The following is a 17,910-nucleotide window of genomic DNA, read 5'->3' as shown; positions in this document are numbered from 1 at the left end:
AATCTTAAGACATCTAAATGTGCTGGACCTGATGGACTCCCGCCATGTGTTATCAAAGATGACCCTCTCTTTTGGGCAACTGTCTTTATAAAAATGTATCAATCAATCTTCAAAAAGAAATTCTTGCCACAGTCATGGGTAACTTCTATTATCATACCTCTTCATAAAAAAGGCCCACTAAACGATCCACTCAATTTCCGTCCAATCGCCCTCATAGATGTCGTAGCTAAAATCTTTGCGCTACTGTTATTAAAGGATGTTGAAAGCTTTATTTCTAAAAATTGCATTCTGAATAAAGCTCAAACAGGTTTTCGGAAATCAATGGGGACCCAATTAAATGCAACCATTCTTACACACTTGACTGCTGCTTCTCATTCTTCCACTCATGGGCCCATTTACATCGCTTCGTGTAACCTTGCCGCGGTACTTTTCAATCTGTACCTAGAGGACATCGAGGGAATATGGGATAATACCAATTCATTTGCTGTGCGCCTTGGTAAGTTACATCTCTCATGGTTAGCCTATGCTTATGATGTCCTTCTTTTTGATAGTACCCACTCAGGACTTCAAAATAAATTGGAATGTTTTTATCAATATTGCAAAGTAAATAACCTATCGGTGAACTCGGTGAAATCCAACATTATCATTCTCTCATCTCGCAAAAAACTACGCAAATTTCTTTGGTACATCGACTCACAAGAGATTCAGTTGGTTAATAACATAACATACTTAGGCTACAATCTGGCAAACAACTCCTCCTCGTCATTTTGGCAGAAAGTATTAGCGGAGAAAGTAAATCCATTAATTGGGCAAATGAAAATAATTTTTCATAATTTTTCATAAATATTGTACATTTTCTTTGATACCTCTATTCGAATTTTACTTAAAGAAGGTAGAGGCAATCATCCTTTATGGTCTGGACCTTTGTTTATTAGAGTTCGAGTCTTTCCTTAACAAACTTCAAGCAAACATCTGGAAGTCTACCATGTGTCTATCCAATTATTTACCCAGCTCACTACTTCGCCATGAGTTGGGATTAAACTCCCTTGCTTCACGAAACAAATGGCGTATTCTTAATGCATATATAAAAATGTGCTTTCCGCAATCAAACTCACTGTACGAGGATTTCTTAATTATGTTAAATCAATCTCATCCAATTTCTATAGTACGCTTCAAGAAGCGTATACTTGCAATGTTGTCTGAGATCAATATTCTCCCTCAAGACTTACAAGTAAAATGGGGATTGGCACAGAAGCGCTTCTTCCTAAATGACTGGGCTGCAACTTCTGATCGAATTACCTGTTACTCCTCTTTTTCAGAATATGCTGATTTCAGGCACAAGCAAGTTCCCCGCTTGCAATATCTAATTCTATGCCCATGTGCCGAGTCTCGTGCACTATATATGCGGTTCTGTCTGGACTTATTTCACACTAAATCTAGAACCAAGCATTGGGCTACTCACAGCAGTACTTTGCAGAATTTATCCTGCAGATTTTGCAATAACAAAGAGTGCATAGAAACTTTAAAACATCTTTTTCTTTTTTGTCCCTACTTTGAAACTCATAGGTTAAATATTTTAAAGACCTTTTATTCTACATATGCAGAGCTAGGATGCAAACTCATATGGGCGAGATGTATGTGGGGAACAACCAATTCCATAATACATGCAACAGTACGTTTTCTTTGGATCATTGATTCTGCCCTCATTTCCCAAGCTGTCTTGTAACGTGACTATATTAAGAAAAAAAAATGTCTTTCCGTTCTGATGATCATCTATTCTGCTTTTTGTCTGTCAGGGTTATATGTGCATTTGATTTTTTTATGCGGTTTACTTTCAAATATGACTAACAATGTTTTAATTTGTGTCAATGTATAGTTTATGTGATAATCCTGTTTTATGTTCTCTAGTTGTAAGAGAGCTGTTTTATATTGTAAAATGATGTTATTGCTTAAAGTTGTTAAAATGGTATTAATGCTTTGGTATATTTTTGTAAAGGTGCGTAACCATCAAAAACAAAATAAAAATAAATACATTTTAAAAAAGAATGCTGCCGCTCGGTTGGTTGCCAACATTCCTCACCACAAGCATATTTTGCCATTTTTTAGGAAATTACATTGGCTACTGGTTGCAGCCAGAATAAAACACAAAGTGTTGACCATCGCCCATAAGTGTGTATATGGCAGTGCTCCTCAGTATCTGAACGATCATATTATTCCTTATAGACCCAGTAGGCTATTGCATTCCTAAAGCATTGCTTCAGACTCCCCTTTTTAAGCTGGTGCATTTTCAAGGTTGTTCTTTTGATGTTATTGCAGCTGCTGTATGGAATCAACTTCCTCTTGAACTCAGGGGCTTATTTCTGAATTTCCAACTTTCAAGAAGACAATACTTTTTTGATGACAGTGTTCTCTTTGGTCTGACTTGTGTTTCTGTTTGTGCCTGACATGAGTCTGATCTAAATCTCCTTTTCCATTCACTTAGCGCTCTTTGCTTTTCTGCGCTTTGTGTCTGAGTTTTTCAGTGCGTTATAAATAAATGAATGATAAAAATGATAAAAATGTGGAGTGTTTTAAAGGACCCAAGCCACCTAGTTCTTTCTTGATTGTGAATACTTGTTCATAGGAATGTTAGAGCTTTCGAATTTGTAAATCTGTCAAATATATATAATATGACTGCTTTCTCCCTCCCACTCTGTCCCTCTGTCTTTCACTTTCTTTCTCTATGTATATATGTAATGTATCGTTAACTTACACATTTGCCTCTGCCTCTAAAACGTTTTGATATGTTGTTTTTAAGTACCTAGTGTACATTATTTACCCTATTTCATGTTATTACTCACATAAATGTTGCTATAGTAAGAATAAACACTTTCATAAATACTATCTTCACAATGAAGTGTTTTACTTTCCAAGTAGGTTACGAAATGCCGATGTTAACCGACGAAAGTGGTTGTTGCCAGGTTCTGAATGTTCTCTTTTTACTGGACAACCTTTGGAGAAAGAAAAGATTATGTTGGATAACAGACTCCAGGAGAGCTACCTGCCGAAAAGGTGAGTCAAGCTGGGGAAATTCTCTTTATATGGGTCAAACTTAAAAGAAAACACTGCCTGGAGTATGAGTCCTGCAACCATTAAATAGGCCATGTTGGTTTCTGTGCTGTTGGGTGAAGTGGTTGGGATAATAACTACACATTTGATAGTATTGTGGAATATCATTATAATGAGGAGAGGAGGCCAAGTGTTTAAGACTGATTTGGGAGGAGTTTCATGTCTGTGATTACCCGATCATATCACAGTATGTGCCAGTGTGACAGCTGTCAGTGAGCAAAAATAATAAGGACCTGTTGAATGAAAAAACAGAAATGCAACACAGTGATATTAAGGTTAGTTGTTTAGATTGTTCGTAGTCCTAATTTACCTCATTGTCAAGTTTGGCCCCTTTCCTGTATTGCTGTCACACACTGCATTTTCTTGATCCTGTATGTACAACAGTGTGCCATAAAACCTAGATCTATGTCCAGTGTGAATGTTCTTAATACTAATTTCCTCTGCCACCATCATCTGATGAAGTGGTGTATGGCACTTTGAAAGTTAATGAATGGTATCATCTCAGCATAATATTTTCAGTTAGAACAATACAAGCTATACACATTTTGATTTTGTGTGATAGCAAATATGAGAAAGAAAGGCAGGTAATTCAGCCTGGAAAGCCTTTCACAACAAAAAGTGTCAAAAGGAGGAATTCTTTGAAACTTCATGCTTCCCCCGGAAATGGGAAAATGTCCTAACATGGGAGATTGACAATTAGGTGAGTGAAATTGAATAATCCCCAAATAGCAGGAAAGAATTGCTAGAGCAGTAATTTCAAATCTATGGGGGAAGAATTGATACACTAAGATGCAATGGGGAAATTTTAAAGCCATAACCTTCCCAGATATGTATAGCTATATCTATATCTATCTATCTCTATATATATATATTTCTGAGGCTTGTGGAATCTGCTTAGATCACATGCTGTGCATAGGCCGACATCTAGTGGAAGCTGCGGAGTATTAGTTTGTTTTTCGAAACTCGAAAAATGGGCGTCGACACAGGGCGTGCCAGTAATACTATCCCTTGTGTGACGTCCACTGTACCCAAGATCCCTCATGTGTCTAGGATCCTCAGATTGTTTTTTTCCGCCATACTGGCGGAAGCATTTTGCGGAGTCCCCTGGCCTTAGCCATACTTTTGCTAGAATTTAAAATAATAACCTATTGACATCCTTTCCCACCCCAACGTCGAACTTCGACACTCGACGCCGGCTGGAGAAGAAATCGACCGTCGGCTGCTGCACCACAGATTTGTGCCTCGGAAGGCCGCTGGCCTCGGCCCGGGCCTGGTAGGCCGCTGGCCTTGGCCCTGCAAGTAGGGAGAGTGGGGGGTGGTACATACTCTACACTCTTGGTATATAGGTACACCTTATACATTTCCTACACTTAACAGCCCGCTGCCTCAAGGTGCATATGGAGGGTACCCCTTTTCAATTCTGCCCCAAGTGCAATCGCAAATACCCTTGGGTCGACAGGCACGCCACGTGCAATCTCTGCTTGCCGAGGGACCACCCCGAAGCGAACTGCAGAGCGTGTAGTAGGTTTAAACCTAAGACACTTAAGGACCGTTCGACGAAGCGTTGGGCCCACCACGCCAGGCAGGCGGCCATGGCAGCGGAGGGTGCCTTCAGCGATGGCAGCGACGCCGTACTTTCGGACGGCGAGAGCATCACGGCGTCGAAAGACAGCCGAGCGCAGGTCCCCGACCTCGGAAGGTCGTCCGGCAGGGCGGCTATGGGGAAGACCCCCGGCGACACAAGCGCTTCACATACTACACACACTAAACACACTAAGTCCAACCGAGACTCGACGACGTCGAGTTCTCGGAAAGAGGCACAGACAGAACGGTCCGATTCGGTGTCCTCTGGGCGCTCTCGATCAAGATCGCAGCATGACTCCAGGCAATCATCCACTCTTGCCAAGAGTGCCTCGCTCCCTAGGCTAACAGAAGTTTGATCGTCGGAAGGAGTCGGAGCCCGCAATTAAAGACAGTCAGGCCCCACGCTCGAAGGACAGGGACACCTCTCCCGATCCTCGACGCCAGGCGTCGAAAAACTCCGGAGCCACTAAGGGACAGGGAAAACATTTTTCTACGCACGGGGAGGGGGGAAAACAGCAGAAGAAACTACCTGTACATTCTTCCACACCTGTGAAACACTCCACCCCCCCTAAACAGACAGACAAGCCCAGGTCTGCTGATAGGTCCACAACCAGCAAAGCTACTCAAGATAAATCCCATAGACTTGCTGAGAGAGTCATTCCCAGTTCCAAAAAATGGTCCAGTGAAGACATAGATAGGGTCATGTCAAGAATGTCTTCTTTAGCTGATTTTTATGATAAAAATCCAGAACATTTCCTCTCGTATGATCCACAAGGGGCCACTCCCTCAGGATCTACTGATCCTATCCCCCCAAGTAAGAAGGCCCGGTTTGAAACTCCAATGAGGTCCGAACCCTTCGAGGTACAACCTTACGCAAGACCATACTCACGGTATCAAGAAGAGTCTTCTTTTTGTGAAGACCAAGATTTTGGGTTGCTAGAAGAGCAAACCGGGACGGCCTACTATGGGGATGATGAGGACCTGGAGGAAGAAGAGGATGACCCGGAAACACACAGAGTAGATTCCCCGGTAGAGAACGAAGCCCCGGTTACCGACTCCCCGGTCGATAACCAACCCCTCCTAAATGAGGTTCTCGCTCGCGCAGCAGAACATTTCCACATTGACACCCACGGTGTACAGGAGGAAAGGGACTTCGCAGAAGAGTTAGTGGGAGAAAGGAGGCCTGTTGCCCAGACCATCCCTATCCTTAAATCCATTCAGCGGAGAATAGATCCGTCCCTGGTGAACCCGAAACTCACCAGAGCAGTCAATCCCAGGGTTGAAAAACTTTTCAGGGCAGCTCAGTCTGACCCTCTCTATATAAGAGGACATCTGAAGCCAGACTCCCTAGTCGTCACCAACACTCGTAAGAGGGCTGGGACACCCTTGTCTTCGTCAGAAGCCCCTCCCGACAAGGAGAGCAAAAAACTATACGGTTTCGGCAGGAAGGTAGCCTAAACGTCCGCCTATCAAGCAAGGATTGCTAACTCCACCACCCTGTTGGCCAGCTACAACTGCCATCAGTGGGAAGAAGTCGCGGCTCTCATAGCCTCTGCTCCTGAACGGTTAAAGGGCCAATTAGCTTGGATTTCCGCAGAGGGTAGAGCCGTGTCTGGTTGCATTTTGAAAGCAACCTTCGACGCCGCGGACAACGCAGGCAGATTGATAGCAGAAGGTACTGTTATCAAGAGACATGCGTGGTTACGGCAGTCTGGTTTTAAGGCAGAAACACAGGCATCATTGTTAGGCAAACCGGTGGAAGCCGATCTGTTGTTTGGTAAGGCGGTCGAAGACGCACTGAAAAATGCCAAGGACGAATACGAGACACTCAAATCCCTTGGTCAGTTAACCAATAAACCCCCTAACCAGAGAGGGAATAGTAATTTTCGTTGCCCACGCGGCAAAAATTCCCAGAGAGGATCTAACTATTCCCAGGGGCAGGGTACACAGTGGAACAACAACCAACGGTCTACCCAGGGTTACGGCAGAGGTCGTGGTAAAGGCAGAGGCAGCCCCAGCAAGGGAGGCGGCACGCCTCCACCAAAGAAGTGACGCTCAGTTCAGGGTCCCTTCTCACGCAACCCCAGTAGGGGGACGCATTTCAAACTTCACCCAGGCTTGGGAAGGGATCACATCAGACAGATGGGTGCTGTCAACAGTATCCACGGGATATTGTATAGAACTACTGCAGCGTCCCCGGAACCATCCTCCACGACAAAGAATACACTCCTTAGAACATTAGAAGATTCTCCTCGAGGAGATCGCCATTCTTCTACAAAAGGACGCGATAGAACTCGTCCCGGGACACCAGGTAAAAAAGGGTATTTATTCAACTTACTTCCTTGTGCCAAAGAAAGACTTGACAATGCGCCCAGTATTGGAGTTACGGCCTGCCAACAAGTATGTCAAGCCCCAAAACTTTAGTATGACCACGCTACAAGAGGTAATCCCCCTCCTAAAAAAGGGGGATTACATGGCAACCTTGGATATGAAAGATGCTTATTTTCATATTTCCATGTTCCCAGCGCACAGAAAGTACTTGCGCTTCAAGGTCGACAGTCGGCACTACCAATTCAAGGTACTGCCCTTCGGGATAGCTTCGGCACCAAGGGTATTCACCAAGGTACTGGCGGTGGCGGCTGCACACCTACGCAGGGAGGCAATCCCAGTGTACCCTTAACTGGACGACTGGCTCATAACGGGGGAAACCCCAGGAATTTGCAGGACAAACATTCAAAGGACTATCGACCTCCTCCACGAGTTAGGCTTCTCAATCAATGAGAAAAAGTCAAGCCTAGTGCCAAGCACCTCAAAACAATTCCTAGGAGCAATCCTAGATACCCTAGAGGGGTTGACCTTTCCTTCAGAAGAAAGAATTCGGAATATACTACTGCAAATTCCGCATTATCAGTCCGGTCAACAAATAACGGTACGCAAAGCAATGCGTTTACTGGGCATGATGGCGTCATGCATTTACCTGGTCCCCCACGCGCGCCTGCGCATGCGTCCCATGCAAGAATGGTTGACGAGACAGTGGTCTCAGGCAAGTGGTCAGTGGGACGATCTAGTGGTCGTTTCGCCAACACTGGTACAAAGCCTTCACTGGTGGACAAGAGAGAATCTCGCACAGGGGAAACCCTTTTACGATCCCGAAGTACAGGCAGTAGTCACTACCGATGCATGTCTGACGGGGTGGGGAGCTCACCATCTCCACCACACAGCTCAGGGTCTCTGGTCTCACTCAGTGGCCAAGAACCACATCAACCTGCTAGAGCTTCTGGCAGTATTCAGAGCGCTTCAGGCGTTCGAGCCCCACCTACTAAACCGGTCAGTGCAAATCCGGACGGACAGCACTACAGCCATGTTCTACCTGAACAAGCAAGGAGGGACTCGCTCGCCAAATCTGTCCAAGCCTGCCCAGAAAATCTGGATATGAGCACTCAGACGGAACATCTTCCTGTCATCACATGTTCCAGGGGAGCTCAATTCCCTAGCGGATGCTCTGAGCAGAGACTCCCTCCCAGAGGAACACGAATGGGTTCTTCACAGAGAGGTCGTAGAAGATCTCTTCTCTCAGTGGGGTTTCCCCACTATAGACTTATTCGCCACAAGCGAAAACAGACAATGCCCAGGATTTGCATCCAGGTTCCCCCAACCAGACTCCCAGGGGAACGCCCTGTGGATGAACTGGTCAGGGATGTTTGCGTACGCTTTTCCACCAACTCCTCTCATCAGGAAAGTGGTGAACAAGATGAACAGGGAGTCGATGACGCTCGTCCTAGTTGCTCCCATGTGGGCAAGACAACCGTGGTTCCCACACCTACGCAGGATGGCGGTGTGCGAGCCCATCAAACTTCCAGCCTGGTACAATATACTATCCCAGCACCAAGGTCAAACAGTGCACCAGCAACCCAACTCAATGAACCTGGCAGCATGGCTCCTGAGGTCATAGAGTTTGGACACCTCAATTTACCACAGAGGTGTATGGACATCCTAAAGGAATCTAGGAAACCAAACACAAGGCACTGTTACTTTGACAAGTGGAAGAGGTTTGTTATCTGGTGCCAGAGTAGACAAATCAACCCAGTTGATTGCACTCCTTCCACTATTGTTTCATACATGCTCCACCTGCTAGATGCAGGATTGGTTTTTAACTCACTGAAAGTACACCTGGCAGCCCTCTCGGCTTACACCACTTCCCATAGCAAGGTTTCGTGGTGGAAAGTACCAGTAGTTAAAGCCTTCATGGAAGGAGTAAAGAGACTTCACCCTCCTATTTCAAACCCACCGCCAGGATGGGACCTTAAAGTGGTGCTAGCCAACTCATGGGCCCCCCTTTCGAACCCATGCATAAAAGCAGTCTCAAACACCTGACGTATAAAACGGCCTTCTTAGTAGCTATTACTTCTATAAGAAGGGTCAGTGAAATTCAGGCTCTGTCAGTGCAGGATTCCTTCTTTACTATCCATAAAGATAAACTGGTTTTACGCACACACCCTAGGTTCTCGCCTAAATTTATATCAAAATTCCATGTAAACCAGTCCATCGAGCTTCCGGCTTTCTTCCAGAACCCGCAAAGCTCGGCTGAGGTGAAACTACACACCCTAGATGTGCGTTGGGCGGTCCTCTGCTATGTAAATAAAACCAGACCGCTAAGGAAAACAGATCAACTGTTTGTCTCCGTAGCTACAGGCAGAGAGGGGGATCGCGTCTCTAAAGGTGCCATCTCGAAGTGGATTATTAACTGTATCCAGCTGTGTTACTCACTCTCTGAAAAGACTCTGCCTTTTACGCCAAGGGCCCACTCTACTAGAGGCATTGGGGCCACTCTGGCTTTCATTGCAAATGTACCCCTTGACACCATTTGCAAAGCAGCTACTTGGAGCTCTATTCACACTTTTACTCAGCATTACTGCATTGACACCCATTCCAAGGCAGATACACAAGTGAGACAAGCGGTTCTAAGAAACTTATTTGCTCATGACCCTTCTCACATCCCACCTCCTTCTTCTGGGACTGCTCGCTAATCTATGCACAGCATGTGATCTAAGCAGATTCCACAAGCCTCAGAAGGGATACATTACTCACCGTAATCGTATTTCTGATGCTTGTATCTGCTTAGATTCACATGCGACCCACCCTTCCTCCCCTCCGAGAGAAGGCGCATGATTGCTTGTAGTCTTACCTTCTGTCTATCTGCTTGGATTATCTGTACTCACGCTACTCCTCATGCTACCTCATGTTAGAAAAAATACAATCTGAGGATCCTAGACGCGTGAGGGATCTTGGGTACAGTGGAAGTCACACTAGGGATAGTATTACTGGCACGCCCTGTGTCGACGCCCATTTTCGAGTTTTGAAAAACAAACTGTAATACTCCGCAGCTTCCACTAGATGTCGGCCTATGCACAGCATGTGAATCTAAGCAGATACAAGCATCAGAAATACCATTACGGTGAGTAATGTATCCCATATATATATATATATTTATATATATATATGAGTCCCTAAAAGAGATAAAAAGTATGCCCATGTGTTTCTTTAATTCAGACCTGAAAATTAGAGTCACTGGGCCTCATTACACTGAAGGCGGTAAGCCATGGCACTATTAGCGCCATGGTTGCCGCCGGTACCTTACCGGGTCCGCCTTGGTGGATGGCGGAATTAGCACCATATTCCAAGGTGTGTGGGGGCGCTAATTCCACCATCCACCAGTGCCCTTCACCATTGCCAGTCAGCCCCATAGGGCTCCATGTTAATGGTGAAGGTGCTAATTACGGTACCGCAAATTGCGGTACCATAATTAGCACCAAGGTCCCTTTGCGGGTCCCGTACTTAACGCCTGTAAAAACCAGGCGTTAAGGGAGGACCCGCAAAGCAACCTCGTAGTAAGGCGGTAAGGGTTTACCGGTAACGGTGCCCTTACCGGTACCGGTAAACCCTTACCGCCTAACGTGTAATGAGGCCCAGTGTCTAAAGAAATTGCAAACACATTTAAGCAACAAAAAAAAGCATGTCTCCATGTTTGAGAATTGCGCTTGATATTTTATTGGTTCACTTAACTGTACCTTGATCTAATTAGTAAGACTTTCAAGACTATTCCTCTTAAAATATTTGGCAGTGATTGAAATCTCAACAGCTGTTGCATAGACTCCACAGCTAAGTAGATATTTTACTGAATTGGGTAGGTTTTTAGAAATATTCTGTACTTGGCTTAACACTAGAGTTCTCCTCTGAACTACTAGATAAAGCAGGTGTGTGTGCTTCTTGTACACACAGGTTTGTTGGGCTGTCTATGCATGCCCCCTTTGTGGGTCTAAGGTGACCCCTAGGCTCATTGCTGCTTTCTTGTTGCGGACTGTGTATCTGGCTCATAAAGGCAGTACATAGATTCTTGTAAGAACTATTGGATGCCCTGCTAGTCTGTCAGGTGTAGTTGTGAAGGATTCCTTCCTTTGCTTTCTCCAGTGAGTAACCCACATTTACAACAGTTTATTGTACCAGCCTTGCTGGTAATTCATTCTTTTGATCCCCTAACTTTCCTGTATGTTAAAGTTAGTCTGCCCAGAAAGACCCTTTGTGACCAAAACATCTGGTCAATACATAAGTGAAGTTCTCTCAGCACCATGTGGCCTTTGAAAGCCGACCTTGTGCTCTGTCCATTCCCATTCTTCAATTTATTGTATTAATTTAAAATACCATATTGCAACAAAATATAGCCCTCTGTTTTTCTGGATCTCCCAAAACACAGTCCAACAGAGGTAAGACTCTTATTGAATTGTCACTTGAGCAACCAGGATTTTGAGCAGGTTTTTATTCTGATCAAGACAGAATTTTACTCCAGTCATAAAACCCAGGCTGAGAACTACTGGAATGTACCTGTTAACAAATTGGTAGTCTGCCCCATTATTGACCATCCCAGGGAGACCAGTGGTGCAGCGGCTGAAAGGCCTTCTGAGACAAAGTGATGGTGCTGTGTGATTTCTCCTTTAATTTTCCATTTTAAGCATTGGTATAGAAATCTGCATGCATTGTTAAAAGGGGTATTTCTCCAAATCAAAGACACTCTACATTCTAGAACTTGCTACTACTTCAATGCCAGAAGGCAGACTTAAGGTAGTACGGCAGAAATTCAGACTAGTCTACCCATTTCCTTACCAGTGTTCACTCCTGGAAATCCTATTTTGTCTTTGACTTAAAACGGTTGTCCTCTCAATGCTTCCTTGTGCACTACAGTGAACAAAGCAGGGATGAATGCCAGAAATCATTGATTATCAAAATGCATTGCAGTCTCTTATGTATAAGTCATATTTGGGAATATTAAGGTAATGCCCTGCATACTTCTGTTGCCAGTTAATAGCCTTTATGGAGTCTACATCATGCAAGGAAAAACTGTATCTTTTCTGAATTGATTCATCACTTGTGTTTGCTACATGCCCAAGATGCTTGAAATATAGGTAATAGCTACATTTTTAATCCAAATTAGAAAGTCTTGAATACAATTGCCTGTTTTTCAATGGTTAAAATGCATGTTGCGAATGGTCACTTTTTAGATTATAGCAAAGTTGTGTATTTTAATACTCTGTCCATGCCTCCAAACAAGCGGCATAACTGCCTATTTCACTCTTGACAATGTGGCCAGTGCTCCTAACAAAGATAATAGGGAGTAAAAGGTACACATAGATCTCAACCTTGATACCACATTTCCCACTCAGGTGATATATTTAGACCAGTGGAAGGAGCAGCACCTTCCACAGAAGGAATGTCTACTATATTGCTGCCTGAAGCGAAGACTGTTTAGTTTAGGAATTGCTAGGTGCAGTAAGCGTGTTTGAATTGTACAAAAATTATAACTTTGCATAGTAGGGAGTAAAATGCTCTGTCCTCAGATTCTTATCTAGAGAACCTCACTGTCTGTTTTCCTAGAAAGTATTTGTTTTAATAAGCTGATGTTTAGATATGACACAAAATAATTGCGTGGGCTGTCATTTTGTGTGGCTTTTTATTATTTTATTTTATTGAAACACCAGTCTGACATGTCTCAATGCGAGCATTGTGACATCAGACTTTTATTACAATGTAATCATATGTATCCAAAAAGAAAAAAAGGACTTCTCGAAAACAAAGCAAAGGTCCATCAGACTATTACCGTCCCCTCGAGCCACCTCAGAAAATCCTGGATGAAACATTGTTTCAAATAAAGTTTATGTCGAGACGTAGAGAGTCCATGTAGTCAACTACGGCACAGCTTAATTTTGTACAGTGTCCGGCTGCCGCATATGACCACCAATCTCGACTATTACAGTCTACTGGAGTAAAACCTCCCAGATGCGTCATCCGTTTGGCAGTGGTTTCTTTGCATCTAGTGAGGAGATGTTCAGAAGTTTCGGTTTCACAGTGACAGAAACGACATATATTGTCACTCACTTCTTTAAAGTGACGGCTCCACATCATTTCTTTTGTTTTTATGGCATTTAAACAAAACCTTAAAAACTGCTCACGATGATGTCGGGACGGGCAGTGTTTTAGGTAGTTGCTTGTAACATTTAGCTTGAGTGCCCCAACTCCAGCGTCTAAGGTGGTCGGTTTCAAAAGACGTGAATCATTGTTCAAAATCCAGCACCATTGTTCGAACTTTTTTTTTGCTAGTTGTGGTCTCTCTAGTTGATCGTTCAGGTTAAGATCAGCATTGGTTAGAATTGTCAGCATGATTTGCTTCCACTCATCGAGAAGTTTCGAATTCCCTGTGTTGCTTGTCACAGAGAAAATTTGGAATGCAGGGGCTGTCGGAGACAAATTCATCTTTCGCATTACTGTTAAAGACTTCCACATTACATGAGGATGTAGAGAATTCAGTGACAGTTCGTATCTAATTTGGGTCATTGATATATAGGTCGGAAGCTTCAGAACACGCCGCCAGAAGATTCCTTCCAATTTTTGCCAAAACGAGACATCTATGTTCCAACCGGATTCTGATCCAAAGGTGTGATTGCTGGAACTACCTTTTGGGTATAGAAAATCAAGACCGGTGTTAAAGTGAACTTGCCAAACGTTTTGTTCAGCAACTGTCCCTGAATGCCAAATTGAGTCATACGATTGACCATGTCAACCTTCCAGTGATGTTCGCGGACTGAGTTGTTAAAGATGATTCCCAAATATCTGATTGAATTGACTGTTTCAAGACAGATGTCGTCAATTTTCCACTTGAAGGTTTTTTGTCTTTTCGGACGATTTTGGCCAATAATAATGATCTTAGTTTTTTCAATATTTAGCTCCAGGTAATTTTTGTGCAGGTAGTCATGAAGGTTTGTTAGTTGGCGTTGCAACCCTATCTCGGTTCTGTCCAGTAAAACCACATCGTCAGCATATATTATGCATCCTACTTCGATGTTATTCAGTTTTGGTGGAAAACATTGCACATCTTTGCGATGAGCAGGGATGTCAGAAATAAACAATTTAAAGAGTTCAGTAGCTAATGGGCATCCCTGTTTCACACCTATGCTAGTTGGTATCCGCTTGGATAGGGTGCCTTTGTTGTTTAGTCTTATGTGGCTTTTTATACAAGTGTGCCCTGATGATACATGATTAGTAGATTAGTTTTGTGTGCCAATTTATCAGCATGACTATTTTGTTGCACCTTTTTGTCTACAAATCTTCTGCACAGGAATCGCTCAGAGAAAGGAGATGTGCTTTTATAGCTGAATGGCAGAACACTTAACAGTTTTTCTAGGCATACAGTGAATTGTGGTTCTATTGGACACTTCTTGCCGATTCCTTGTCTTTTGCAATATTTGTATCGGTGGCAAAGAATCCAAAAATGATATCTGCATCCTCTGCAAACCCCATAAGACCACAGGGTTTGGAATCCTTCAAGCTTTGTAAGATTCAGATGTTAATGTCTGATTCCCCACTTGCCACATTTGGTGTATTGAGCTCGGGCACCTTCCAATCCTGCCATCCAGTGCAACCCAAGGCATTCAGGAATAGGAATGCTAAATTCGTCCATCTCTTTACCAACAAGCTCATGGGTACTATTGTTCATATGGAGAAGCTCTGAGTCCTCCCTGGAATGGCTATAAACTAATAGGTTGTCCCAGGTGTACTCTTATGTCCCGTCCCCTTTCCTCCATGCTGCATGGGCGTCCCTTGCTAGGGACGGGAGGCAGAACCTTTTTCACCAGAAAAAAATCCTTCTTCCCCTTTAAATTTAGAGGCGTCTGAGGGCACGGCCCTGGGAGCATGCGCTCCCCTGACTCCGCCCACCGGCACCACTCCTCAGTCCCCTTTTCTGTGTCGACGGGGCTCTTCCCTACATCCAATCCCCATGCTCTTTGCCTCTCCTGCCTTGGTCCCGACCACGGCTGCGAGGGTTGTACCACGTGCGACACACTTACACCGTGTGCTCTGAAGAACAGGCTAGCTAGGTGGAGGGAGCTCTTCGAGACGTCGCCTCCAGAGGGCTTGAAGGACTTCATCAGACATATGTCCAGGGCCAAGGGAGGGCTGCTTTTTTCCATTGCACCCCGCAAGGGCGTCTCCTTCCCAAGGACACGCCCAGGCAGGAAGAGCCGCTCAGGTACTCACACCAGCACGGGTACCGAGGTTAGCTCAGCTACCGGCCGCCAGTCCGAAGGGTCTGTAGATCCTTCCGCAGACAGTGCTGAGGGACCGCAAGGTTCTTTTACCGGGTGTACACCCGAGGGGCTACGGCCTTGTACCTGCAACTTGTCCCACCGGGTGTCTGCACGCAGCACTACCGGCGATACTGCCGAGGGCGACACGCCGACTAGGCCTTGGCATGAGGTGCAGGGTAGGTCTCATGCTCCACCGCCAAGAATCCTGGAGGGGGCCAGGCCCAGTGAGCCAAGCACCACGACTTCGGCACGTGGCATGCAGCTTGACAAGATGGCCACCGCACCAGACAAAATGGCCGCTCATCCGATACCGCCCAGAGGAACGGAGCAGGTGGGAGAACGAGTTACAAGGTGGGACTGGTGTCAACCAGGTACATGGCCTTCAGTTTATCCATCACCATTGCAGGGCAGGTTCAACCCGCAACCAGCTAGACAGAGTATGCACCGGCCCCAGCAACCGTCCGCTACCCCGTAAACATCACCTGCCACCCCACCAGCCTGCGAGGACACTTTCTTCGAAAAGTTCCTCACTCTCATGAGATCTCCTCAGATGGGGGCCATCCTTAGGGATGTGATCAGGGATATGCTCCTTCCGTCCGGTTCCATGTGTTAAAATCCTGGCAAAAATGGCCGTTTACACAAAAAATTGCAGCAAAAAGGCTGTGGTTTTGCCGCCGCAATCCATGTAAAGGATGCAGGGGACACCCCCACAATCCCCAGACCCATTATACCATTTAAGAGGAGCGGGGGACACCTCCGCAACCCCTGCTCCCCTTAAATGGTATAACGGGGTACACCTTTACCGGGTCAAACCACAACATTTTTGCAGCTGTTTTATTACTGCATACCCTCCGGCCCATAGCTCCAGCGCTGCAGGCCCTGGTGCAGCCCCTGCTGCCCATGCCGGCTCCTTCGATTCCGGCTCCCCTGCCTCCCACAGTTTAGGCGGTTCCGTAGCAGACTCCGCTGCAGCCTCCGACTCCAGTCTCCACACCTCAGCCCTCGGCACCCAACACTCCTCCACCCGATCCGGACCAGCCGGACATACTGGTGGACACAGACGAGGAAGAAGCCCCCGACACGCCATTGTCGGCCGAGGCCTTCCATGAGCGACTAGCAGGTCTGGCAGAGTACTTGAGCCTTCCTCAATCCAAAGTCTAACACCCGGAGGCGGGGGTACTTGCTGAGATCCTCACTCTACACCCCACGGCTAGAACGGGGATCCCGATGCAGAAGGATGTTGTCGCCTTGGCCAAAAAGGGATGGCTCAAGCCCCACTCGGCCCAGCCTATCAATCAGTGCCTTGACGCCAAGAATAGGCAAATGGAGGGGGATCCACTCTTGCTGTCGGGCCACCCTCAACCACACTCTTCGGTGATTGCTGGGGCGTCACTCTACTCAAAGCCTCAGTCGTCCTCGGCCACCTCGTCCTCGGTGCTGCTAGGCAAGGAGGAGAATATCTTGGTGTAGGGGAAGAAGCGTTATTCCAACGCTTAACTGCATCTTCGTCAATCCAACGCAAATGCCATGCTGGTGGCCGTTAACCAGAGGCTTTGGCGGGTAATAGCCGACTACCTTCCTAAACTTCCGGTGCAGAGCCAGTTAAGTTTCAAGGCGGGACTGGCGGAGGCTAAAATGGTGGCGCAAGACATCATGGAGTCCACTGTGGCCCACATTGACACCTCTGGTTGGCCATATGCATCGTCATGGACATGAGAAGGGACTGCCTGGCTCCGGGCTACTAAATTCAACCCAGACGTCTAGGAACGCATTTTGGACCTTCCATTCAAGGGTGGTGACCTCTTTCTCTCCACCACCGATGAGGAGCTAGATAAAAAGAAAAACAGTTTGCAAACTGCAAAGTCTTTCTCCTTACGAAGGCCACGGCCAAGGCGTACACCCAGTCACATCAGTGCTCCGATAATGGACGGACGTTCGGGGATTCCGCGGCTTCCAAGAACGGAGGTCCAGGCAGCCTGACCGTTCTGAGTCAGCACTGATGCAAATAACAAAAGGGGGAGCAAAGGCTTTTTCCAGTCCCCCCTCCTCCACAACAGACTCAGAGGGAAAGAAGGCACGACGCGTCCTTTCAGGTCCACGTGTCTCTGGTGGGGGGCAGGTTTGCCCTTCATGCACAGTTTCAGCGTCAGAAGTTTGCGGACCCCTGGAATCCTCTCTGTAGTATCCACGTGGTACCGCCTACCGATCCCTTCCTCTCCTCCCTTCTCCCCTCCACTCCCACAGATTGGGTCAGCAACTCTGTTGGCGGAAATTCGGTCACTCGTCGAGAGTCAGGCAGTGGAAGAAGTCCCCGCCTCCCAGCGTGGATTGGGCTTCTATTCCACGATTTCCGCCATACAAAAGAAGAACCAGGCTGGCCTGAGAGTTGTGTTGGACCTTTCCTCCCTCAACCTCTGCCTCCCTCTTCAAAAATTCAAGATGGATAGCCAGCACTCATTGCAGAGACATTGTACACGGGAGACTGGATGTGCTCCCTGGATCTGAAGGACGCCTATCTACACGTCCTGATTTGGCAGCTGCATCGCTCCTGTCTGCGATTCAGAATCATGGGCTGCCATTTCAA

General features: G+C 46.0%; 1 protein-coding gene across 3 annotated transcripts in view; it reads left to right on the top strand.

Annotated features, from left to right (window-relative positions):
- MPHOSPH9 (M-phase phosphoprotein 9) overlaps positions 1-17,910 on the top strand; it is a 1,008,430-nt gene that overhangs the window by 690,233 nt on the left and 300,287 nt on the right. For 2 of the 3 annotated variants that reach the window (XM_069619661.1, XM_069619663.1), the window contains one exon: positions 2,914-3,051. In XM_069619661.1, coding sequence (XP_069475762.1) covers positions 2,914-3,051 — 138 coding nt within the window. The remainder of the gene's footprint in view (positions 1-2,913; positions 3,052-17,910) is intronic. The other variant, XM_069619662.1, reaches the window with a different exon arrangement.

Source organism: Ambystoma mexicanum, chromosome 10 (assembly GCF_040938575.1).
Source record: "Ambystoma mexicanum isolate Mex_15411 chromosome 10, UKY_AmexF1_1, whole genome shotgun sequence".
Taxonomy (NCBI): domain Eukaryota; kingdom Metazoa; phylum Chordata; class Amphibia; order Caudata; family Ambystomatidae; genus Ambystoma; species Ambystoma mexicanum.
Note: the sequence above shows the minus strand (reverse complement) of the source record. Positions and strands in the feature narration are given on the sequence as shown.